Genomic DNA, 25921 nt, shown 5'->3' with positions numbered 1-25921 from the left:
TCTGGTAGAGGAAGAGATTTTGGGTGTTTAATGATCCAACTTGGTGGTAAGCCAGAATTCTCCTTTTGCTGTTTTAATACATCTTACTAAGTGATCCCAGTGTTCTTGTATATATGTAAATAGGTTTCTCCAACTGATTTCTTTTAATTGTTAGTCTATTAAGATATTTAGTTAAATATTGTAAAACAAAACCTAAATCGAGTCTTCTCAATTTGCTTTCAGGAAATTCAGTAATATCAGATACGGTCAGGAGAGGGCCGGGGCAGCCGATATTATCTTACGTCAGGGTTTTAAAGCCACAGAGGGGAGATGCACGTGAATCTTAAGAAACCAAAGCAACCCTTGAGAGCCTCAGCCTATTTTGGGTTCCCTTATAACGTTTCTAGGAGCTACAGAAGAGGAGATGAGTGGAGGAGGGGTAAATGTCTCCAGTTATTTTAAAATTATTACATTTAATTAAATTATTAAACCATATGTTTAGAAAGCGTTACTATGGAGATTGATGTGGCTTTAAACTAGAAAGCATTTGTGCTAGAATCAGTCAGAGTCTCCAGTTGCAAAAGGAGGATGAGTTTTGGTCCAAACACAGAGGCTCAGGCCCAAGAACCTTTGTGAAATTGATTATAGAGCTGGTGGCTTATTTTATTTTATTTTTAAAAATAACCTACCTAAGATTATTTAGTTTTCTTAGCTTCAGAATGTAAGTTATTTTATTAAAATTCAAAACCTATTTCTGATAAATATGATGTAAAATCACCTAGGAGAAACTTAGAAAGCTTTAAGTCCTGCTCTTCAGTCTGTTCCATTTGACATCATTACAAACCATTATAATAACAAAATAAGCACTGATTCAAAATTCAGCCTTAATCTGCTGTGCTAAGAGCATTCCAAAATATGGTAGAGTTTGAGGGTACAGCATGTTAAAAGCATTTATTTGAAAGCATATTATGAAATGCAACTGAAAGAGAATCTTTCATTTTATGAGGGCAAGTCAATCCTACCTACAGAATTAATCTCTTGGAGAAATGCACATAGAAATGTGTAAATAAAATGATATGGTTTATTTTTAGAATTTTCCAGGTTTTAGAGCAAGGAAGGATCATGTTCAGGAAGGGAGAGTACTAAAAACATGTGTAAAGGAAAAGCCAGGAGATAAATGAGACGATCTCACATATGGGTTTTCTTTTTTCACATATTCTCCCCCGATTAGACCGTAAGCCCGTCAAACGACAGGGACTGTCTCTATCTGTTGCCGACTTGTTCATTCCAAGCGCTTAGTACAGTGCTCTGCACATAGTAAGCGCTCAATAAATACTATTGAATGAATGAATTTTTTGGTGGGCGAAAGGAGACTGGGCAAGAAACAGGACCCTACATCCAACATGAAGGAGAGGGGCATCCTATATATCCTTTTTCCTTTTTATTATTTAAACTCTCCAACTTGTTGGAAGGGGAGACCCAGAAGCCCAAGGGAAGCAGAAACTCCAAACAGGAATTTCTGAATCATTGTATCTGTGGTTATCCATTGCAAGAATGGGATTATCCAGGGATGGGAAAGAGCAAATGCGTAATTTCAAAGAGCCCCCTCCTCCCTCTTCTGCACGCACAGCTTCTCTGCGCCTCAACTCCTACTGCTATTGATGATTTTCTTCTTGGTAAGGGTGGAAGAACCTCTCTCTCTTTTTCAACTTCCTCTCTCCCTCTCTCTCCTGCTCCCCTCAACCCTTCCTCCCTCCCTTCCTCCTTCTTAACCCATTCTCCCTCTCCACCCTCTCTTCCTCTCCTCAGTCTTGGGTTTCCATACTGGTGGAAAAACAATATTTTCATCGTCTTAAGCAAGGGAAAATGTTTGACTTTTTGGTCCGTCTTTTTCTTGTGCGATGGTGCCGATGATGCGACGGTTTTGTTACTTCTAGTCTAGATATTTACTGTACAGGACAGCATGTAAAAGACTTCTGGAGAGGCACGTATTCTTCAGAAAACCTTTGAGTTTTCTGGGTGAACCTGGATATGAGAGATGTTTTTTCTATTTATTAGTTATATCCTCCATATTTGGAGCAAATATTTAATCTTCTGATCGAGTTACTATTTTTCTTTTTGCAGGTGGTTGCTAAAGTTTAAACGAGCCCAGCAGATAAAGATTTACTAGCCCAGATTATGTTATAATTATCAATTGCCCTCCCAAGAAGCTACAACAGCTTCTGCATAGTTTAAAAAAAAAATACTCTTTATCTTTGTACTAGATTGCCGTAAATATCCACTCGCTTTAGATTTGTGGACCTGCGGCTGCTTGCAAGGCCGTTTAACCTCATTTGCGTCTCTATTGTCCAGTAATTTAAAAAATCGATTTTTTCAAATCATGAAGTGGCTGCCCTGATGGCTTTCTTTTATCTTTTTATCTTTTTTGATATGTGTAGTTTATTAAAAACCACTTCCTCCTCCCCATCCCTCCCCATTAATCAGTTGTACTTATTGAATGCTTACTATCAATCGATAATTACTGAGGCCTTAATCGGTTCAGAACACTGAATTTAAGCATTTGAGAGAGTGCAACAGAGCAAGTAGACACATTCCCTGCCCTGAAGGAGCTTAACATCTTGCAGGGGAGACAGACATTAAAATAAATTAAACGTCAGAGGAAGCGCAGAGTTTAAAACAGTTATAAACAAGTACTTGGGGGAAGAGCGGGTGTGGTGAATAACCAAGTGCAGAGGTGATGCAAGAAGCGTTGAAGTGGTTGGAGAGGGGGAAACAGAGTGGGGAGATGAGAGATATATCATGGAAGGCCTCCTGGAAAAAATGGGATTTTTAAAAGGCTTTGAAGATGAGGCGAACTAGTGATCTGCCGGATGAAGGGAGGGAGGGCCTGGGCAAGAGGTCGATGGCGAGAAAGAGGAGAATGAGGCATAGTGTGTAGGTTTACATCAGCGGAAGAAAGCATGTGGTTTGGGTTGCAGGGCGAGAGAGTGAAGATAAGTAGGTGGGAAAGAGGTGATTGAGTGCCTTAAAGTCAATGGGCTGGTGTTTCTGCTTTATGCCGCGAGGAATGGGCTGCCGGTGGAGGTTTTTGAGCAGTGAGGAGTGTGCAGAACGATTTTTTAGAAGAATGATCCGGGCAGCAGAGTGATTGTGGAGAGGAGAGGGGAGAGGGCCAAGGCACGGGGGGCGTCCCTGGGGAGGCTGATGTGGTAATTGAGCTGGGATTTGACAGGTGCTTGAGACATTGTGGTGACAGTTTGGATGGAGAGGAAGGAGATGTTGTAAAGCAAGACCTGACAGGATTTGGTGACCCACTGAATATGCGGGGGGAAAGAGAGGAGAATTAAGATGAATGCCCAGGGTGTGGGCTTGAGAGACAGGAAGAAGATGGTGTCATCAACAGAGATGGGGAAGTCAGAGGGAATAAAGGATTTGGGAGGAAAGAGGAGTTCAGTTTTGGACATGTTGACCTCGTGATGCTTGTAGGACATCCATGTGGAGATGTCCTGGAGACGGGAGGAAATATGAGATTGCAAAAATGGAAGTCTGGTGCTGAAGAGGTAATAATAATTCTAGTATTTGTTAAGCGTTTACTGTGTGCCAGGCTGGGGTGGATACAAGCAAGTTGGGTTGGGCACAGTCCCCATCCCACTTGGGCCTCACAGTCTTAATCCCCATTTTGGAGATGAGATAACTGAGGCAAAGAGAATTTAAATGACTTGCCCAGGGTCAAATAACAGATAAGTGGCGGAGCCGGTATTAGAACCCACATCCTCCTACTCCCAGGTCCATGCTCCTTCCTCTAAGCCAGGCTCCTTGGTCTGATCTCCGTAAAAAATGCATGGTTACTCTGCTCTTTATAATAACCCAGGGCCAACCCATCTGTGGTGGTTCTCCCCTTGTGTTCTGCCTCGATGCGGTGAAAAGTGAGGTAACAAACGCGTCATGGCTAAACTTTTCGCTGCGGTGGCAGGGCCGCCGACTGAAGAAGGAAAGGAGGAGGAGAAAGACCCCGGCAAGGAGTGACAACCCTTTCCCACCATCCCAGCCCCAAAGATGGCAGGTCCCCGGTAACGGGGATTGTCCTGAGTTCAGCCAGTTGCTCCTCCCGCTACCTCAACCGGGGAACGCTTGGCTGTCTGTCAGTTGACTACTCAGAATCAAAGCGAATCGACTGAAGCCAGTGCTGTGCAAATGTTCTGTCTTCATCGGGTCTTTGAGAGATTGACACCGTTTATTTCAGTAAAACCCCATTTCTCAGTAACTCTTGATTTCATTAGGAACCTGTTTTTAAAGCTGAATGTGTTTCGTTTTAATACTGCCTGTTTTGGAATTGTTTGACTTGAAGATTTCAAACACTAAAACTGTTACATGAAATTGAAAATGTGTTGTTTATGCCATTTGAAAATGCCAGTATTCTAACAAATAATGCTTTTCCTGCAGTTCCCGGAGTGTGGTTTCTTTGGCATGTATGACAAAATCCTCCTCTTTCGCCATGATCTGCACTCAGAAAATATTTTGCAGCGGATTACCTCAGCAGAAGAGATTCATGAAGGAGACCTAGTGGAAGTTGTTCTTTCAGGTAACTGAAAATACAAAAGATTTTTGGTCTTGCTGCCTTTTCTGTCAACAGATAAGTCCCACATATGTAGAGTACTCCACTAGGTGATAAAAGTTAGACTGCCCTTGCTCTGTAGTTGCTTACATTTTGCCATCGGTGGTAACTATTGCCAGGTGATTGTTCGCTCTTCGGCAGTTTTACTAGAGAAATTTTCTTTATTATAAGGCTGCTGAATCCCGTATAGTAGGTTGAGAGCTGAAATAGGTTTTAAGAATATTTCTGAATTCTGTCGTCAAACACGGGGAAAAGAAAATGTAGAGTAAGAGTTGAGGTTGGCGTACTGAGCAGTTATTATTACTGCTTCATAAGCAGAGTGTAGATTTTCTGGTTTAAAAAAAAATCTAGTTTCATCTTTTTTATTCAGATAAAAATCACGTGTAAATTTCAAGCTTTGTGTTATTTTTACGTCACATTCAACAGCATTGACTTGGCAAGTATTTTTTCAGTAATATCACGCTTTTCTGGCATTGACCAACAACTCAGCAAAATTTGACATCACAGCTAATTGTTGGCTCACATAGGGATATTTGGGTAATTATGCTGAAGCCAGAAATGATTCCAAGACCTAATATCAGTTTTGGTTTTGAAGTGAAGGAAGTCAACTCATCAGTAGTATTTATTGAGCTCTTATGGTGTGCGGAGCACTCTGCCTTGGGAGCTCTTGGGAGAGTGCAGTATAGTTATCATCAACAATGATATTTATTGAGGGTTTACTGTGAGCAGAGCACTGTATTAAGCACTTGGGAGTAATTTAGACTGTAAGTTCATTGTGGGCAGGGAACATGTCTGTTTATTGTTATATTGTACTCTCCCAAGCTCTTAGCACAGTGCTCTGCACACAGTAAGTGCTCAATAAATACGACTGACTGATTACAATACCACAGAGTTGGCAGGCACATTCTCTGCTCAGATGAACTTAGACAAAATTATAAACAGACAGAAGAAGAGAAAGGAAAAATGGATATGTAGGGGAGTAAGTGTTTAAACAGAATAAGTAAGTTGACCCCCTTCTGAACTCTAAGCTCATTGTGGGCAGGGAATGTGTCTACCAAGTCTGTTGTATTGTACCCAAGTGCTTAGTACTGTGCTTGGCACACAGTAAGCGCTCAACAAATACCATCGATTGATCTGTATTAAAGTGCTCCGGGCATATAGGTGCATAATTAACACAGAAGAACTGAGGTGCTAAAAGGGGGATGCAACTTGGGGAGAACCAAAATGAACCGGGGAAGATTTCTTGTAGAGATGTGATTTTAGAAGGACTTTGTAAAGGAATTCATTCAATACTATGAATTGTTGGTGGACTGGCAGATTTGAAGGGAGAGAGAGTTTCAGGCAGGAGGAGAGGCATGATTAAGGAGTCCGAGACAGGAGAGATGAGGAAAAAAGAGAGTGAATAGATTAAGAGGAATGAAGAGTGCAAGATGGGTATAGCGGTAGAAGATAGTTGCTAAGTAAGAGGGGTCGAGGTAACCGAATGCCTCGAAGCCAATGGAGCAGGAGTACCTGCTTGATGCAGATTAAAGTCTGGACTGGAGAGGGGAGAGTCTGGACACAGGGAGAGCAGTGAGGAAGCTGAGTTAGCCAATATGACAATTGCCTGGCTCAGCGTGTTGGCCATTTGAATAGAGAGGAAGGGTGAATCATCAGGATTTGGGGGAGGAGGAGGAGAAGGGGAGGGAGGTCGGGGGTGGAGAGAGATCAGTGATAACACCAAGGTGGAAGGCTTCAGAGTGGAGAGAATGGTAATGTCAATAGTGATGGAAAAGTTAGGTGGAGGGGAGGATTCGGAAGGGAAGATGATATTTCAGACAGTGAATTTAAGATGCCAGCAGGGCATCGGTGTAGAGATGATGTAGAGTGGAAAATTCGGGGCTGGCAAGATAGATTTAGAAGTCATCTGTATAGAGGTGGCAGGTGAAGCCACGGAAGCAAATGAACTCCCCCAAGGAGTGAATGGAAAATGAGAGAGAAGGGAACCGAGAACAGAGTCTTGAAGGACACCCACGGGGAAAAAAGAGACAGAGAAATGGCCGGCAAAAGAGACTGAACGGAAGTGGCGAGAAGAGAACTGTTTCAGTGAAATCGAGATGGTTTTCCAGGTCTGCGGTATCAAAAGCAGTCAAAGAAGATTAGAGTAGAGTAGAAACCATTATATTTGGAAAGGAGGGGGTCATCGGTGTGTCAGGAGAGAGGGTTTTCAGTGGAGTGAAGAGGCTGGAAACCAGTTTGTAGAGGGCCAGGAAGGGAGTGGGAGGAGAGGAAGTGGAGTCAGTGGATATATGAAACTCGTTCCAGGAGTTTGGACAGGCAAAGGAAGCGGGAGATGGCAGTAGCTAGAAGGTGTAGTAGGATGGGGAAGACAGGAGCCTGTTTGAATCAATCAATCAGTGGTATTTATTGAGGACTTCAATGTGCACAGCGCTGTACTAAGCACTTGGGAAAGTACAGTATAATAATTAGCAGACATTTCCTGCCTGTAAAAAGCTTACAGTCTAGAGGGGGAGACGGACATTACTATAAATTAATTTATAATATATAATTTGAAGATATGTACGTTAATGCTTTGGGTTCGGGGTTGGGGAGGATATCAGTTGTCCAGAGGTCACAGATCGGAGTGCCTAGACGATGCAGAAGAGAGAGCGAACTGGGGAAAAGAGGGCTTAACCAGGAAAGGCCTCTTGGAGGAGAGGTGATCTTAATATTGTTATTTGAAGGCAGAGAAATAGGAGACATCATAAAGTGAGCAATTAAAGATGGAAGGCAGAAGAGTAAGCACTGGTGCTTTCTGGCTGGTGAAGCGGGGTGGGGTCAGAAGCAGAGTTACAGTAGATTTTGGAAAGCAGGTGGGAGATTGGCTTTCGAGAGACGGCGTTGGGAGAGAGGATTTAGATGAAGAACATAAGACATGAGCAAAACACCGACACAGGAGACAAGCAAAGACCATATGGCTGGTGCCAGTTACCCAAGGATTCTCCAGACTCCTACAGGGTGTTGTAAAGTGGAATTCACTAAGAAAAAGATAGGTAAATGACATTCTATTGATAGGCTATTAAGTGTTTAGTAGGGTAAACTTAGTTGATCATGGCAGTATTTATAATGGATTAGTAAATCTGCCACCTGTCAGTCGTGTGACTGTGGGCAAGTCACTTAACTTCTCTGTGCTTCAGTTCCCTCATCTGTAAAATGGGGATTAAGACTGTGAGCCTCACATGGGACAACCGGATTACTCTGTATCTACCCCAGCGCTTAGAACATGTTCTGCACATAGTAAGCCCTTAACAAACACCAACATTATTATTATTATTAAATCAATCTGTGGTATTTGAGTGCTTACTGTGTGCAGAACACTGTACGAAGTGCTTGGGGAAGAGTAGAGTATAACAGAATTTGGTAGACATGGTCCCTGCCCAGAAGGAGCTTACAGTCTAGAAATCCATTTGGTCTTGTTTGGAAAAATCGAACACAATTTTTTAAATTTAATTTTGGGGAATATATAAGTGTTTATTGTGAATTTTAAGAAGTGATTCCAGTAGTAGAAATGGGCTAAATTTGATAAAACCGTAAAAACCTGTACCCTACTCAGAAGATGAGCATTTCCGTTCCTAGTAGACACTCATTCCTGTGCTGTAGGGAGAAAAGCGAAGAAGAAACAGCAGCCTTCCCTTGGCAGGAAAGGGAGGATCAAGATTCTAGCTCAGATGTTTCTGTGATTACTATTGGAGAGGAAAAGGAAATTTCTGTTTTGGGTTTTGTCGTGCCATGGAGATGGAAGAGCCCGAGGGTGGTACCAACCACATACACAGAAAGCAGACGGAAGGAGCCTTGAGTTTTAGCGAGCGGAGGAGAAGGATCAATTGTGGAATTTAGAGTGGAACCCGTTGTCCTCCTCAGCTATTGACGAGGCCACGAAGATTGTCACTAATGTACCGAACACTCATAGTTCTCCTGAGCCAAATTGCAGGAGGGGCCAGTGGAAAGAGCAAGTGGCTGGGAGTCAGGAGATCTGGCTTCTAGCCCATGCCCTGCCACTGGTCTGCTCTGGGCAAGTCACTTAACCTCTCTGTGCTTTGGTGTCCTCACCTATTACTTGCGGTGGATAGGGTACATGCTCTCCTGCATAGATTTTGAGCCCTCTGTGGAAGAGACTATGTCTGATCTAATTTTCTTGTAAATAGCCCAGTTCTTAGCATATTGAGCGCTTAGTAGTTACCACTATTATTAGAAGAGAGTAGAGAGGAAGGAGAAAAAAACCCAAGTGATAAGAAAATAAAAAGGGGAAAAAGAGGGGAGGGCCTTGCTATTTTGGGCAATTCTTAGATTTTTATACTAGAGATACATCACAGATGTTTGGTTTCTTGACTTTTTTTTTTCCCAGCATTTAAAGTTTGCAGGAGGAGGGATATCTTCCCTACAGAATTCCATGAACGAGGAAAATGGGAATCTAACTTTTGTTTTTCTAATATAGTATATCGGAAAAAACAAGGTTAGAGCTTTGCTTTTGCCATTCACGGCATTTTTGAGGGAAAGTAATACTTGTTAATAAGCCAGTCTGACCCCTACAAAACCATAAAAGCAGGGAGAAAGGGGTTGCCACGAATGAGTATTACCTTCATATTCCCTGGATTTTTGTCAGAGTAGAGCATCATAAAAACAAGAACATAACCTTGTTTTTCAGCCGAGTTTAATAACTTGCTTTTGCAGTGTTGCAGTTCCTCCAGAAACAAGCACCCTCTGAATTGTGAGGCATATCTCTATTAGGGCCGTTACTGTGCCCCCCGGGACTCAGGGCATATTATCGAGTGGCAGGGTAATGCTTCCAAGTTCGGTCTAGGAAGTGGCCATGTTAAGGAGGCAATTGTCGCTGTCCTCTGGCCTCCAAATTGAGCCAAGCATTGTTGAATCTCGAGGACTCTTTGACCCACCGATCCCACTCCTTGAGGAGGGTTGAGGCTCTTTAAAGTGTCCGGTCTGGGCCCGTTCTACGGGAAAGATCAGATTTATCCAAAGTTTAAGATGAAAGCCATTCCTGGGTGTCTTCAGTTTGTCTTTTTGTATACTGTTTTAGTGAAGCTTCATTAATTTCATCGGAATGACCAAATGTAATGTATTTCAATGTCTCTTTTTAAGCTTTGGCAACAGTTGAGGACTTCCAAATTCGTCCACACGCACTCTACGTGCATTCTTACAAAGCTCCTACGTTTTGTGACTATTGTGGTGAAATGCTTTGGGGATTGGTACGTCAAGGTCTAAAATGTGAAGGTATGTATTCTGGGTTTTTGTTATGTTGACAAATTGCAAACATTTAAAAACTAGTGTTTTAGACATTTTCGCTGGAGAATATTTTTTAACAGGAGTTGACGCCGATTAGCTAATCTTTTTTATTTGAAATATGTGCAATATACAGAAGAGATATATTTACTGAAATTCAAAGGGGAGTTGAGTAATATGAAGTGGCGCATTCTGTTTCAGTTTTGCTTGTATTCAGAGTTGTGCAGTGAAGAGCAAGAGTGAAAGTGAAGAGCATTAACAGACATTTATGTGTGTTAATGATAAAATAGCAGTCATTCAATTGTATTTATTGTGTGCTTAATGTGTACAGAGCACTGTTCTAAGCATTTAGACAAATACAGTGTAACAGAGTTGGTAGACAAGTTCCCTGCCAATAAGGAGCTTACAGTTGAGAGGGAAAGACAAATATTAAAATAAATTATGGATATATACCCAAGTGTGGTGGATCTGAAGGTGGGGTGAATATAAGGTACAAATCCAAGTGCGAGGTTGACACAGAAAGGAGCGGGAGTAGAGAAAATGAGGGCTTGGTAGGGGAAGGTCTTTTGGAGGAGATGTGATTTTCATAAGGCTTTGGATCAATCATATTTATTGTACACTTACTGTGTGCAGAGCACTGTACTAAGGGCTTGGGAGAGTACAACACTACAGTATAATGAATACATTCCCTGCCCACAATGAGCATAAAGTCTAGAGGGAGTTTGAAGATGGGGAGAGTGATGGTCTGTCAGATATGAAGGGGGAGGGGGTTCGAGGCCTGAGACGGGCCGAGGGTGAGGGGTCGGCAACGAGATAGACAAGATGGTTAGATAGACAATATTCGAGGATAGATAAAAGCAGGGAATGAGTTCTGTGTACAAATAAAGTTTTTAAGCCTGTGGTTGGAAGATTAGTTGAAATTGATGTTAATTGATCGTTGAGAAAGTTGGAAATGAAAGCAGTTTATTCTTGGCCCTAGCTGGTATTTCTCTTTCCTACAGAGGTAATCTCAACTTCACCTTCTCTTCAATCTGTCAATAGTATTTGAGTGCGGAAGTATTTCAGCGCTTAGAACAGTGCTTGGCACATAGTAAGCGCTTAAATACCATAATCATTATTATTATTTAATTGAGTGACTATTCTTCCCTCCCCCATCCAAGCCTTATTGAAGGCACATCTCCAAGATGCCTCTCCCCGATTAAGCTCTCATTTCCTTTTTTCCCCCACTCCCTTCTACGTCGCCCTGGCCTACTCCCTTTATTCACCACCCACCCATCTGCATTTAAAATCTGCAGCTGTAGGGGCATGTGCCCACCCTGTTTGCTAACTCACTTGAGATGTGTTGAAGTGCAGTCTCACATTCGGCATTAGCTACTGTCTTGATGCTGCCATTATGTAGAAAATAAATACGCTGCCCAGTGCTGGCGGATGGGGCATTTTAACCAGGATCATCTCTTCTGATTTGCTCCTATAGGCAGGAGACTTGACCCCTTATCAGTCAGTCAGTGGTATTTATTGAGCACTTACTGTGTGCGGAACATTGGACTAAGCACTTGAATAGGGCCTGCGGTGTTAGAGCTCCTCCAGCCCCCAAGGAGGGGGTTGTGATCTGCGAGTCACAGAGGAAGATGTGACCTAGAGTCTGTTCTCTCGCCCTTCGGGACCAGGACTGGAAGCAGCAGCGTGGCTTAGGGGAAAGAGCACGGGCCTGGGAGTCTGAGGAGCTGGATTCTAATCCCGGCTCTGCCACTTGTCTGCTGTGTGGCCTTGGGCAGGTCGCTTCACTTCTTTGGGCCTCAGTTCCCTCATCTGCAAAGTGGGGATTCAATACGATTATCTTGGTAACAATAATAATAATAATGTTTGGTATTTGTTAAGCGCTTACTATGTGCAGAGCACTGTTCTGAGCGCTGGGGTAGACACAGGGGAATCAGGTTGTCCCACATGGGGCTCACAGTCTTAATCCCCATTTTACAGATGAGGTAACTGAGGCACAGAGAAGTTAAGTGACTTGCCCACAATCACACAGCTGACAAGTGGCAGAGCTGGGATTCGAACTCATGACCTCTGACTCCAAAGCCCGTGCTCGTTCCACTGAGCCGCTGCTTGGAATTTACCCCAGTACTTAATACAGTGCTTGGCACATAGTAAGTGCTTTTATTATTGTTGTTGTTATTATTAATAATGTGATTGTTATGATTCATCACTATGTCTGGAAATCGTAGGAGTTGGATGTGTTTCTCTCTTCCAGTTTGCCTGCTTTCAAGGGTTCACTTAGACATAGAGCAAGAATCTCGAGGGAAATGGGTCACAGCAGACGTGACCCTTATCCCATCTAACAGCTGGCACCTAGCAGACCACACTGTGGGCTGGGCCAGTCTCTTTGAAGATCCCAATTCCTTAAATCGGCCCACCTCTTCTTAGCCTTTCATCTGGCTCTTCGATTTGGTCCCTAAGGGCTGTTAGGAAATATAGGAGAAACAACCAATTCTATTATATGTTGCTTGATAATATATTTTAAATATTTTATTCATAATTTTACCCTTTTTTTTTTTTGCCTTTTCAAAATGTTAGGCTGTGGATTAAACTATCATAAACGATGTGCCTTCAAGATCCCAAATAACTGTAGTGGAGTAAGAAAAAGACGTTTGTCAAATGTATCTCTGCCGGGCCCCGGGCTTTCAGTCCCAAGACCAGTACAAACGGAATGTGCAGCCTTACCCAGTGAGGAGGTACGTATTCGACCAGATTTGAGGATAAGATGCAATTTAAATTCAAAACAGTGGATTTTGCTGCAAGCCTATGGCAAAACTAGGTCTAGAATTCACCTTCCAGCCGCGTGGCTTAGTGGAAAGAGCACGGGCTTGGGTGTCAGAGGTCGTGGATTCTAATTCCAGCTCCACCACTTGTCAGCTGCGTGACTCTGGGCAAGTCATTTCACTTCTCTGTGCCTCAGTTGCCTCATCTGGAAAATGAGGATTAAGACTGTGAGCCCCATCTGGGAGTAAGCGTTTAACGAATACCATTATTCTTCTTTCCTTCCAGATGTTCTGTCCAGTCTTTTTTAAAAATGATCTGATCTACACCTAAGAGTAGTTGACTTCGGGGACATGATTTAGTCCAATATATAGTACAGCTTATCCCTCCTAAACATGGTTTTGAGTATCGATAGTGTATCATTTTGGCTCTCTGTAAAAAGTTTTGAGCAACTACAGTTTTAAATGACTACCCACTGGCCCACCACTTGTCATTTTTAGTTTGCCTGTACTCTCCATTGCCTCCAATTGAGTAATAGCCCTGGTCAGAGTGAAACAGATCATTCCTGCGCAATTCCAGGAATCTTCCCCTGCTCTGTGAAAAAGAAAAGGAGAGAGAGAGACGAAGGAGAGTTTTTTCAGAGGTATTCTGATTTGTAGTAGAAAGAGCATCAGAGATTAAGATCCCAAAATGAGGGATGCTTATTCATTTGCTGCCTAATTCCTCATTGTGATGGATTTTCTTTGTTCAGAGAAGAATGTATTAGAAGTTGTAAGTCATTCATCTTGGTAGAGATGAAGTATTTTTTCTTATACAGTACTTATAAAAATGTCTTCCCCAACTCAAAAGCAATTTTGAATGTTGTGATGGAAGTCTGTATAATAGAAACCTCCTAACTGAAAAAAGAGTAAAGCCGTCCCCTATTCTCCCTGCATGTTTAAGCTCAAATGCATCTTCTGTCAGAGTAATGCCTTGAATGGAGTAAATCATTCGAGGATTAAATCCAGAGTCCTGTGACGAGGCAAGCTGAGATGGAAATGAAAGCTGGTCTAGGGTCTTCTCGTACGCCATCGAGTCGTTTCTGACCCATAGCGACACCGAGGACACATCTCTCCCGGAACGTCCCGCTCTCCCTCTGCAATCGTTCTGGTAGTGTATCCGTAGAGTTTTTGTGGTAAAAATCCAGAAGTGGTTTACCATTGCCTCCTTCCGTGCAGTCAACTTGAGTCACCGCCCTCGACTCTCTTCCCGTGCTGCCGCTCCCCAGCACGAGTGAGTTTTGACTCGTGGCAGATGGCCTTCTACTCGCTAGCCACTGGCCAAGCTAGGAATGGAACGGACAAGCCTCTGCTTGACTCTCCCTCCCACAGCCAAGACTGGTAGAAGACTGGAAACTCTCCAGATGTCACCCTGAGAGGGGCAGTCTAGGGTAGAGCTAGGAAAGTCAGACACAGGCAGGGCTCTAGCTTACCCTATCTTATATTGGATAGAAAATGATTTGGTCCACGAGAACATGTGCAATCGGTTCTTCCATAACGTGAGTTTTCATTACCCATTTTGGATGGATATGATTGGCAGGATTAGGAAGCATGTGTCTATGCGGCCACAGTGGGATGCAGCGTCAGAAGAAACAGTTTATATGCATGTGTGTGGCTCTGGGCACAGGATGAGTACTCTAACACTAGTTTTCTGTAAAATGAGGTTCTGCAGTAAACACAACCCTCGTGTTACAGGAGAACTGACTGTATTGGTTTTCTTATTCCGCTTGTCCTTTGGTTGTCGTGAGAAGTTTTGAATATTAAGAGTTTTAGTTATAAAATTAGAGTCTTTTCTTTGTTTAGTCATTTTCAGATGATCAGGAGTGAGATTTTTTAAGGTCTTAATTTCCATCTAAGCAATTCTTGGGTCAGCTTTTTCAAGGAAATTTACTTCAATATTTCTCAGGAGAATTGGCTTTGCACTTACTTGGTTTCAGAGCATAAGGGACTGAATTTCTTAAGCATTATTAAAAGTAGCTCTAGAAATACAATCCTTTAATTTGCTATTCTTTTCAAGGGGTTTTTCAAATTAGCCAGTTTTCCATGGAAAAATGCTGAGCTCCACATTTTTGGTCCTTGGCAGTAGTGGGCTAAAGAATGTCTCTTGTGGTCAAGCTTTCCTTCTAATACCTTGTTTTTATTACTGGCATGTACTTATGGAAACTACTCCTGTTTCAGGCCCATTTCCACCAGGAACCGAGTAAGAGAATTCCTTCCTGGAGTGGCCGTCCCATCTGGATGGAAAAGATGGTAATGTGCAGAGTGAAAGTCCCCCACACATTTGCCGTTCATTCCTACACACGCCCCACAATATGCCAGTATTGTAAGCGTCTGCTGAAGGGTCTTTTTCGCCAAGGAATGCAGTGCAAAGGTAGGAATTATAAAGTTTTGTGGTAAAACTAGAGTTTGATGCCTGTTGGAAATCTGGTCAATTCACTACCTTTCTCTTGCACAACAGCTAATTAAGAATAACCTTATTCGTGCCCCATTTTTTTCAGAGATGAAAGCTATGGTTATATAATAATACTAGAAGAAAATATTCGAATGTTGCTCTTTTCCATTGATCTGATTGATAATTATGCTAACTGTGGATTTGTATCTGGTATAGTGTTTCTTCCGAAGAACTCCCAGCACTTCTCTAAACCTAGAAAAAGCTGGCTCTGATAATCCATGTTCCCCTCACGCAGAATGGGGAAAGTGAAGTGTGTTTGGTGGAAACTTAAGATACGGGGTTTCTTCCTGGTGACCTGGTTCATTGAAGGAAAGCACAGATGACCCCAAAGTCCCGACAGTAGTTTGTTGGAAATTTTTTTGGTGTGGTCATCTTTGTAATATTCTAAGTCAAGGTTCAGAAACTATTTTTGCTAGGTTTCAACTTCCAGAGCATTGTGAGGCTGGAGACAGCTCTTTCACCTGTATTTTAGCGTGGCTCATGATCCCAGTAGCTGCTTCATCCCTGAAACCCGGGAGTTCGAGGAAAGGCCGGGAAAGCCAGAAAGACTGGCTCCTATTTTCTCTTCTGAATGCGTGCCACTCTGTGATAGCTAGCATCCTTTCCCTAAGGAGGCTTAGACTTTGGAAAGCAGGATTGTCAGAAATGGTTGCAGGGTTTTGTGTGAGCAGAAGAGGAGGAAGGCACAGAGAAGTGAAGCAGCTTGCCCAGGGTCACACAGCAGACAGGTGGCAGAGCTGGGATTGGAACCCACGTCCTCTGACTGCCCCGTCCGTGCTTTTCCTGTAAGCCATGGTGCTTCTCCACTCTTTTTTAAGTAATAAGAGTAATTGTAGCATTTGTACTAAGCCCTGGTGTAGATATATAACCAGGTTGTCACAGTCATGTCCTACTTGGGGCTGGCAGTTAAAGTTGGAGGGAGAACAGGTACTAATTGAATCCCCATTTTGCAGAAGAGGAAACTGAGGCAAGGGGAAGTTGTGCCTTGCTCAAAGTCACGGAGCTTAGATCAGCACAATTTTATTTAATGGTATTTGTTAAGTCTTTGCTATGTGCCAGCCACTGTACTAAGCACCGAGGTAGATACAAGCTAATCAGGGTGGACATAGTTCCTGTCCCACAGAGGGCTCACAGTCTCAGTCCCCATTTTATAGATGAGGTAACTGAGGAACAGGGAAGTTAAGTGACTTGCCTAATTCACACAGCAGGTAAGTGGCGGAGCCAAGATTAGAACCCAGGCCCTTCTGACCTTCAGGCCTTTGCTCTATCCTCTATTATTACTAGAGTCTAGGGGACTATTTCCAGAAAAGTTGTAGAAATTGAAGAGAGAGTGGATTAGAGAGTTAGGAAGTGTGGAGAAGAAACTCTAAAGTAGACTTTTGGGATGTTAACCAACTTTAGTACACGTAGCTCTGTCAACCTTTTGGGAATTTTCCAGGACGGCCTAAACCATAATTTCAAGAAATTATCTTTCAGTAAACATGGTTTATCTAATCTGTGAGTAGAAAGATCTCTTTCTGTTAAGTGCTAAACAGTGCTTTCATTTTTAGATTGCAAATTCAACTGTCACAAACGCTGTGCATCAAAAGTACCTAGAGACTGTCTTGGAGAAGTGACTTTCAATGGAGGTAAACTGTTTTCCTGGACATTTCTTGGAAAATCAGAAAACGATGTTATCATTGTTATATTGTTGTCAACTTTCACCTCCGTTACAATGTTAAAATGGGTTTTCCCTCTTCTTTCTCTTCTTCTGTGTTTGTCCTGTGCATCTAAAATAATTGACAGTGTGGAATCAGCAAGTATATATTCAAATACGTTAGGTATGTTGAGAATGCCTGCTCTACTCCTTTTTGCTTATCTATCAACTCAGCTAACAGGAAGCAGCAGGGAAACACCAACAGTCTTGTTTGGAATATCTACCAACATAATTTTCAATTAGTTGGTAGCACAGGTTGATGGCAGGATGACGTGAATCCTGTGGAATCCATCAGGGGCTTTGGGTTACCTCCCTGAAGGATCGTGGAGACAGCACCTATCTTTGGGACGATCTGAGGAATGGTGCTTGGCTCCTTTCCTAAATACGTTATCTTTCATTTGCACATTTTCTATTTCTGCCCAAGAGCTTTTTTTTTTTTAAATGAGTGAAACAAAGAGGAAGTTGATTGAATTTTAGCCGATAATCCTAAAGTCAATAAATTTAGTCCTATTATAATTTATCATTAGTATCTGTAGAAAATTGAAATACTAGAAAAACGTGGCAGGGGAGAACTTAAGGGATAGAAATCAGGTCCCCATTTTCCTTAAATTGTAGTGTTCTGTTTTATCTCGAGTACCTTGTACAAAAGACCATGTTACAGCTTTTTTAGTGGTCTCTGTTGTTGTTATTATGGTATTGTTAAGCGCTTACTGTGTGCCAGGCACTGTTCTAAACGTTGGGGTAGATACAAGCAAATCGGGTCGGACGCAGTCCCTGTCCCACAAAGGGCTCACAGTCTCAGTCCCCATTTTACAGATGAGGTAACTGAGACACAGAGAAGTGATGTGACTTGCCCAAGGTCACACAGCAGACAAGTGGCAGAGCCGGGATTAGAACCCATGACTTTCTGACTCCCAGGCCCGTCCTGTATCCACTACACCGTGCTGCTTAGTGTGTGCGCGGCACCGTACTAAGCACTGGGGTAGATACGAGCTAATTCAGGTTAGACAAGTCCCTGCCTCACAGGGACTCACAGTCTTAATCCTCCTTTTACAGATGAGGTAACTGAGGCACAGAGAAGTGAAGCGACTTGCCCAAGGTCACATAACAAACAAGTGGCAGAACCGAGGTCCTTCTGCTTCCCAGCCCCATGCTCTACGGTGCTCAATAAAATCAGAGAGAGAGATAACTTGTGCTATAGAATCTCCCAAACACTTACTACAGAGCTCTGCACATAGGAGCTCTCAATAAATGCCACTGATTGACTGATTGGTCACTTAGGAAAACCACTCGCCACACTGGCAGCCTGTGCCAAGCAGTAAAATAATAATAATAATAATGTTGGTATTTGTTAAGCGCTTACTATGTGCAGAGCACTGTTCTAAGCGCTGGGGTAGATACAGAGTAATCAGGTTGTCCCACGTGAGGCTCACAGTCTTAATCCCCATTTTACAGATGAGGGAACTGAGGCACAGAGAAGTGACCAAAGGCACACAGCTGAGAAGTGGCAGAGCCGGGAGTCGAACCCATGACCTCTGACTCCCAAGCCCGGGCTCTTTCCACTGAGCCACGCTGCTTGTCTACGTAACTCTTTCCCTGTCTTGAAGTCTGATGTGTAAGGAGGGGCCTAGAGAAGGGTAGAAATGAAAGCTGGAAGCAGTCCGATGTGCTTTTCCCTCCCTCTGGAATATTCTCACTTTTCTTCCTAATGATTCAGGACCTTGAGTGGCCTGAAAGGAGGGGAACCCCCAAGGCAGCTATGGTTCCCTCGCTTGTCCAGGAAACATCTCTGTTCACCAGAGACCAAGGGAGATATCCCTAAATGTTCGGGGCATCCTGGTTCTCCCCAGGCTCCTCCCGCAGGCTGTTGGGCTGTTGCCGCGCGGCCAAGGATGATTCATCCTCCAGGCCGAGCCCAAGTACAGGTTGGTTCTCGGGAAATAATAATATTGTTGGTATTTGTTAAGTGCTTACTATGTGCAGAGCACTGTTCTAAGTGCTGGGGTAGATACAGGGTCTTCAGGTTGTCCCTCGTAAGGCTCACAGTCTTAATCCCCATTTTACAGATGAGGTAACAGAGAAGTGAAGTGACTTGCCCACAGTCATCCAGCTGATAAGTGGCAGAGGCGGGAATCGAACCCATGACCTCTGACTCCCAAGCCCGGGCTCTTTCCACTTTTTTAAGAGAAAGCAAGTGATCTAGGACTGGGGTGGGAGTGGAGGGGTTGTTCTTCTCCGTGACCAGGCTGGACTTGGTCCAAATACTCCTGGGTGGGCAGAGCACTCCCGCGGCCTCTCTTGCCCAGAGATTCCATTCCGCTCTGGTAATGCCTTGGTTAAAGGAGGATTTGGTTCCGATTTGGGCCGTTGAGATAAAGTAACGTGATAGCATGACCACAAAAAAAAAAAATGGATGGGGGAGGGTTCCAAAACAAAACTGCAAAGTATTTTTAGCTAGACAAATCAATTTGTTCTACAGCGGTCAATATAAAGAGTGTTTATAATTTGTTCTTTCGTATTGAATTTCTGTTTGGAGTATTCATTTTCTGGTGCCCTCGATGTATCGTTGAAATGGAAAAATTCCTCTTCCAGAACCTGCCAGCGTGGGAACAGATGTGGATATGCCCATGGACATTGACAGCAGTGACGTGAATAGTGATGGTAGTCGGGGCTTAGATGACACCGAAGAATCGTCTCCTCCAGAAGACAAATTGTTCTTCCTAGATCCATCTGACCTGGATGTAGACAGAGATGAAGAAACTCTCAAAGCTATCAGGTAATCAGAATGAAAGGATGTTTAAGCAGACCTATTGCAAAGGGTTGGAAAAACAGGAAGCCTCATTAAATCATCTGAAGCTGAGACCAACTAAATAGGATCAATGGGTCGTTCAGTGGTATTTATTGAGAGCTTACTGTGTGCAGAACACTGTACTAAGCACTTGGGAGACTTATCGATCACATTTCATGAGTGTTTGCTGTGTGCAGAGCTCTGTACTAAGCGCCTGAGAGAATACGATTTAATAGAATTGGAAGCCTTATTTCCGACCCAAAACAAGCTTATATTCTGCCGGGTTAGACGCAGAATTGGCTTTCATTAAATGTTTTAAAAGACTTGATGACCTAATATATTGCTGGAGCTCATTTTGCTGGCAGGTAAATCCGGAGAAGAATTGTGGATTTTAAAATTGTCTGTCTTGTGGTTTTTTGGTTTTTTTACAGGCAGAGTACATTGTTATCAGTCAGTGGCCTTTATTGAGCACTTACTGTGTGCAGTGTACACTATGCAGTAATCAATCAGTGGTATTTACTGAGCGCTTGCTGTGTGTATTATATAATAATGGTATTTATTGAGCACTTACTATGTAAAAAGCACCTTACTAAGCACTTGGGAGAGTATATTATAACAGAGTTGGTGGTCACGTTCCCTGCCCACTAGGAGCTCACAGACTCAAGGAGAGACAGAGATGAAAATTAATTATGGATTGTCTATAGAATTGATATGGGACTGAAGGTGGGATGAATCTCAACTGCTTAAATGTGCCCAAGTGTCCATTAAGGTTTCCCTACAAGTGTATACATGTCCTACTAATCAGTCGATCAATCGTTGGTACTGATGGATTGCTGACTACGTGCAGAGCACTGTGTGGATGGTATTGATGGAGTGCTTACTATGTGCAGAGCACTGGACTAAGAGCTCGGGAGAGTATAATACAACAGAATTAACAGACACAAATTAGCAGGAACGTTCCCTCCCACCACGAGCTTACAGTCTAGAGGGGAGATTGCCCTTACCCAACCCGCACACTTGGCTCCTCTAACTTGAGCCTTCTCATTGAAACTCGATCTCCTCTTTCCTGCCCGTATCCTTCCTCTGGCCTAGATCACTCTCTCTCCCTTCATAGGCAACAGACCACCACTCTCCCCACCTTCAAAGCTTTTTAAAAATCCCATCTCCTCCAAGAGGCCTTCACCCACTAAGCCCGCATTTCCCCTACTCCCTCCTTTTTTCGGCGTCACCTATGCGCTTGATATTCACCCCTCCCTCAGTACATCCGTAGTTTATCTAAATGTCCGTTCCCCTCTCCAAAGTCTAAGTCCATCGCAGGTAGACAACATGTCTACCAATTCTGTTGTGTACTCTCCGAGTGCTTAGTACAGTACCCTGCACACAGTAAGCTCTCAGTAAAAACCATCGATGGATTGGTCGAGATATAGTACCTCAGTCTTGTTTAACTCTAGATCCCCTCCATTCAGACTAGAACGATTGCCCAGATGGGCAATTAGAGCCCTCCTCGGCCAACTGAAGACAGGCTTTGATATTAAATAATAATAATGATGATGGTATTTGTTAAGTGCTTACTATGTGCCAAGCACTGGTCTAGAAGGTAGTAGAAGTCGAAGGTCCTTAGTCTGTTTGAAGCCCAGGTGGAGGAAAGATAGGCTAGACTTAATCCCCCTCTTTCACCGTTACCCGGAGGGAGGCTAGTCGAGAGGATGTCAAGGCAGAATAGGTCTGCCAAGCAGGAGCTGTCAGCCAGGATGGCTCCTGGTCCGACCAGGAAACATTCACAGGGACCCAGTTTCATGGCAAAAATTCCATTCCGTCATCAACTAAGCCTAACATTTCTGACCCGGACTTTGCCCAGTTGCAACAGTAAGTACCAGTAATGAATGAATCAATCAAGCATTGGTGTTTATTGAGCACTTTCTATGTGCAGAAGGCTGGTTTAAGTGCTTGATAGAGTACAATACAAGAGAAAAAAACTGACCTGTGCCCTGCCCATAATGAGCTTACAGTCTAATAATAATAAAAATGTTGGTATTTAAGCGCTTACAATGTGCAGAGCACTGTTCTAAGCGCTAGGGGAGATACAGGGTAATCAGGTTGTCCCACGTGAGGCTCACAGTCTTCATCCCCATTTTACAGATGAGGTAACTGAGGCCCAGAGAAGTGAAGTGACTTGCCCACAGTCACACAGCTGACAAGTGGCAGAGCTGGGATTCGAACCCATTACCCCTGACTCCCAAGCCTGGGCTCTTTCCACTGAACCACGCTGCTTCCCTGAGGGGGAATCCCCCTAGAGTTAGCTAGCTAAGGAATCAGTTAATAGAAGAGCAGTTATTAACAATAATAATTATGGTATTTGTTAAGCGCTTACTATGTGCCAAGCTCAATTCTAAGTGGTGGGGTAGATACATGTGTATCCTGTGAAATCTTTTGCAAATGGCCATTTTTTTAATTTACAGTGGTAGTTGTACTTTAGAGATCATTTTCATTCAGTTATGATTTTTATCATTCAGCCCATCGACAAGCAATAATATTCCACTTATGAGGGTTGTACAATCGATTAAACACACAAAGAGGAAGAGCAGCACAATGGTAAAGGAAGGATGGATGGTTCACTATACCAGCAGAGACAATCTGGTGAGTAATTGTAGGGTATTTCAAATTTTTGTGTTGTTTTTATTAAGAAACCTGAGTATTTTTTCAAGGCTTCAGTGTGAAAGTAAAACACAAGTGACTTCAAAGAGGTGCTGTGGAAGGCTAGAATATAGCATTTGCTTATTATAGTTATCCTTGATTCTTCTCATACCGATTTAATAAGAATATCTGTTAAGTGCTTGCTATGTGTCAAACCCGGTTGTAAGCCCTAGGGTAGTTAAGAGTTAATCAGATTGGACACAGTCCCTGTCCTACATGGGATTTACAGTCTAAAGAGAAGAGAGAACTGACATTTAATCCCCATTTTACCATGGAGGAAACTGAGGCGCAGACAAGTTAAGTGACTTGCCCAAGTTCACACAGTGGACAGACGGCAGAGCCGGGAATAGAACACAGGACCTCTGATTCCCAGACCCGTGCTCTATCCACTAGGCTGTGCCGCTTCTCTAGAGATGATACCGGTTTAATGCAGGCCCGTGGTCTAGCTGCGTTCAGTGGAGAAAAGGAAGGATGAGAGGGATTCAAGGGATATGTAAGTCGATCATCCAAACTCATGAAACTAGAGAAGCAGTGTGGCCTAGTGGAGAGAACACGGGTCTCCGATTCAGAAGGACCTGGGTTCTCATCCCAGCTCTGCCAGTGGCTTGCCATGTGACCTTGGACAAGTAATTTCTCTGAACCTCAGTTTCCTCATTTGCAGAATGGGGATACCTGTTCTCCATCCTGCCTGTAAGCCCCACGTGGGCCGGGGACTGTGTTCTGCCTTATAACTTGTACCTACCCTACCCCAACACTTAAAACAATGTTTGACACCTAGTAAACACTTAAGAAATACCATTTCAAAAAAGGGAAACCTAGAGAATGATGATCTAATGAAGAAGAGTAACAGAGGAGAAGGCGTCTTCATCGCAGGCCGCTGTTTCTGTCTCCTCTTTCCTCAACTGAGACCTGAATAGAAAATTTGAAATCAGTTATAGATTTGGTTTGGCGATTGCCAAGATCAACGATTAACATTTTAGAATTCCTCACTTTTTTGTATTTTGGTGCAAGTTTAGCATTCACAGTGTTGATTTGTCTCTTCCTTCATAAAACTATCCTCTGTCCACCACTGAAGAGGAGCGGAGTTAAAATCCCTGAAGGTGAAATGGTATCAGAAGAATTTATTTAGAATAATTTTTCAGAACTTCTACTGCGGGTGTAGCGTTTAGGGAAACATCCTAAAGAACTTAAAGTTGCAGTTTCCACCCTCAAAGTGATTACAGTCTATAGCAGAAAGAGATGACAGGGTGAAGAAGGGGTTTCCTCACGATCTAGGTGACAGATTAAATCAGAGTTTGTGAGAATGAGGGAAATGTGGACTAGTCTTCCTTGAAGAGCCTTAACAGTGATGGGATTGACATTTATGTGTCTTTCCTCGTTTCAGCGTGGCTTTGACTGGAGGTAAGGGAATTGACTCGACAACCTCAGGACACCATGATTCACTTCTCTTCGAACTTTTTCATAATTGCCCCCCAAATTGCGGTAGATTGGTTCTTGGTCATGTGAGCGTGCGAATGCCTAATCTATTAATAGTTTCAGGGAAGCAGTATTTGAACCTCTTGGAACTATCTGAACCTCACAGAACCCTCATGTATGTTTTATAGAGAAAGCGGCATTATTGGAGACTCGACAGCAAATGCCTCACATTGTTTCAAAATGAGTCTGGATCAAAGTATTACAAGGTATGAGTGTGACATTTTCAAAACCACACTTCAAAGCTTGGATGAAGTCTTCGCGCATTACCTCAGCGTGTAATAATGATCTAACGGTAACCATTAAATGATGATTTTCATCTAATGATTGGGATGGATTTGTTTATTCTTTCAGTACCCTCTGAGAGAGATAACAGATTGAATTTTAATTTTATTAATGATGTCAGTTCTAGGATTAGGACTGACCCATAAACTGCAATCTGTTCACAGTGGTACTATTCATTTATCTTTGAAATCTGCTTTTGCACTCCTTTCCTGACCTGACTCTTCAGTATCCAAAAAATGTACAGTAAAACAAAACAAAAACCAAACCACTTGCAGGTGTTTTTTTTTTTCAAAGTTTAATTTTTGTTCTTCAGGAAATCCCGCTTTCAGAAATTCTCCGAGTGTCACTGCCCCAGGATTTCACGAACATTTCACAGGGGAGCAACCCACACTGCTTTGAGATCATCACCGACACTATGGTGTACTTTGTTGGCGAGGACAACGGGAGCAACTATCACAGTCCGGTTTTCGCCGCCACGGGGGTCGGGCTTGACGTAGCTCAGAGCTGGGAGAAAGCCATCCGCCAGGCTCTCATGCCAGTTACTCCTCAAGCTAGCGTTTGCACTTCTCCAGGACAAGGAAAAGATCACAGTAAGCAAATACACCTGTTGATGGCTATTGTGTTTCTGACGCACTGTCATCGTTGTAGCACTCCTTGTACCGGGCGGGAGCGGAGCCTGCGTAGACTACCCGTCCCCCGTCTATCGATAATAACGGAATTGCGAAGTAAGAGCTGGATAAGTCCAGGTCGATAGCTTATTTAGAGTGGAACGCTGGGGGGCTTACCCACAGAACAGTCCGTGACAGCCGGCGGATTTGGAGAGATCACACCGCACCCTCCCCCCCGCGTGCACCGCCTTATATCCCCTCTGGTGTGCCAAGAACAAAGGCGGCCCTGGATGGGCAGAGGGGAGGGAGGCATCGGCCACCTGGCTCGATGCTCCCTTCCAGATATCTCTGGGGCCCCAAGATTGGCACGATGGTATGTCCTTGGCGGTCGTTCACCGTAGGGTCTTGTTGCTGCCGTGGAGCCTCCTTCCTCTGGCAGATCCGTCTTCCTCCCACCCAGGCTTGGCGCTACGCCGGCGCTGTGTAATTAACGAGGCAAGGTGGAGCGGGGGTCGGCCTTGACTGTGCTAGCCCAAATGTTTCCCATGGAGTCTGATCATACCCTCCCTTAGGGCCTGATATTTTCGATCCATCAGTGTATTTATTGAGCACTTGTTAAGCGCTTGGGCGAGCATAGTATAACAGAATTAGCAGTCAACTTTCTGTCTGAAGTCTTAATTCAGTCATTTCTCCCTCCCAGTCAGAAATAATGGATAGGAAGGGGAACAGTGGCCTGAGTTTAAAAGTTTCAGGAGATCGTGGGGAAAGAGAAGGTGGGTGGAGTTGGACTCAAGTTAGAGTTTTTCTACCCTCCTCCAGGAATGAGAAGTCACAGGGGATCTAGGTTAATCCAATTATTGGCACAAGTGAGCAAATATTCTCTACGCCTGGGTAATCCACGCAACACCCCTCAAAAGTAAACAAAAAGCATCTCTTCATTTTTTATAGATGTCTGTTCATCTGGCACAACTTCTCTTTTCCCTATTCCCCAAAGTTATGGTTGAAGATGGCAGAAAAATCTGTAACAAGCGGTCTTTGGGCTCTTGATAGAAACTTAAGTAGAAACGCTTTACCATTATTGACATTTGTGGTGCAGGGTTTGCTGAGAAATGAAGATAGTAAAGCCGAAGCTAAGGCTAGGACTGTGCTGTTTCCTCACAACGTAACCGCTCTATTTCCTAAATACCAAGATGGCTCAATGAGTAGCATTTGAAGATGGCATTGGTGGGGAAGGTATTAATGGTGTAATACAGGCTGGA

At 43.4% G+C, this 25921-nt stretch overlaps 1 protein-coding gene and 1 non-coding gene across 3 annotated transcripts in view; one reads left to right on the top strand and one right to left on the bottom strand.

The window, feature by feature from the left end:
* Positions 1–25921, top strand: part of PRKD3 (protein kinase D3) — a 74555-nt gene that overhangs the window by 23573 nt on the left and 25061 nt on the right. For both annotated transcript variants that reach the window (XM_029050599.2, XM_029050600.2), the window contains exons 3-11: positions 4423–4561; positions 9731–9862; positions 12446–12603; positions 14845–15037; positions 16669–16746; positions 19407–19590; positions 22116–22239; positions 23901–23978; positions 24368–24644. In XM_029050599.2, coding sequence (XP_028906432.1) covers positions 4423–4561; positions 9731–9862; positions 12446–12603; positions 14845–15037; positions 16669–16746; positions 19407–19590; positions 22116–22239; positions 23901–23978; positions 24368–24644 — 1363 coding nt within the window. The remainder of the gene's footprint in view (positions 1–4422; positions 4562–9730; positions 9863–12445; positions 12604–14844; positions 15038–16668; positions 16747–19406; positions 19591–22115; positions 22240–23900; positions 23979–24367; positions 24645–25921) is intronic.
* Positions 13911–14048, bottom strand: LOC114806790. Its single transcript, XR_003754852.1, has one exon. It is a non-coding gene; the product is annotated as a small nucleolar RNA SNORA7 (small nucleolar RNA).

Source organism: Ornithorhynchus anatinus, chromosome X1, assembly GCF_004115215.2.
Source record: "Ornithorhynchus anatinus isolate Pmale09 chromosome X1, mOrnAna1.pri.v4, whole genome shotgun sequence".
Classification (NCBI taxonomy): domain Eukaryota; kingdom Metazoa; phylum Chordata; class Mammalia; order Monotremata; family Ornithorhynchidae; genus Ornithorhynchus; species Ornithorhynchus anatinus.
The sequence above is the reverse complement of the archived record's forward strand: the minus strand, read 5'-3'. Positions and strand labels throughout refer to the sequence as shown.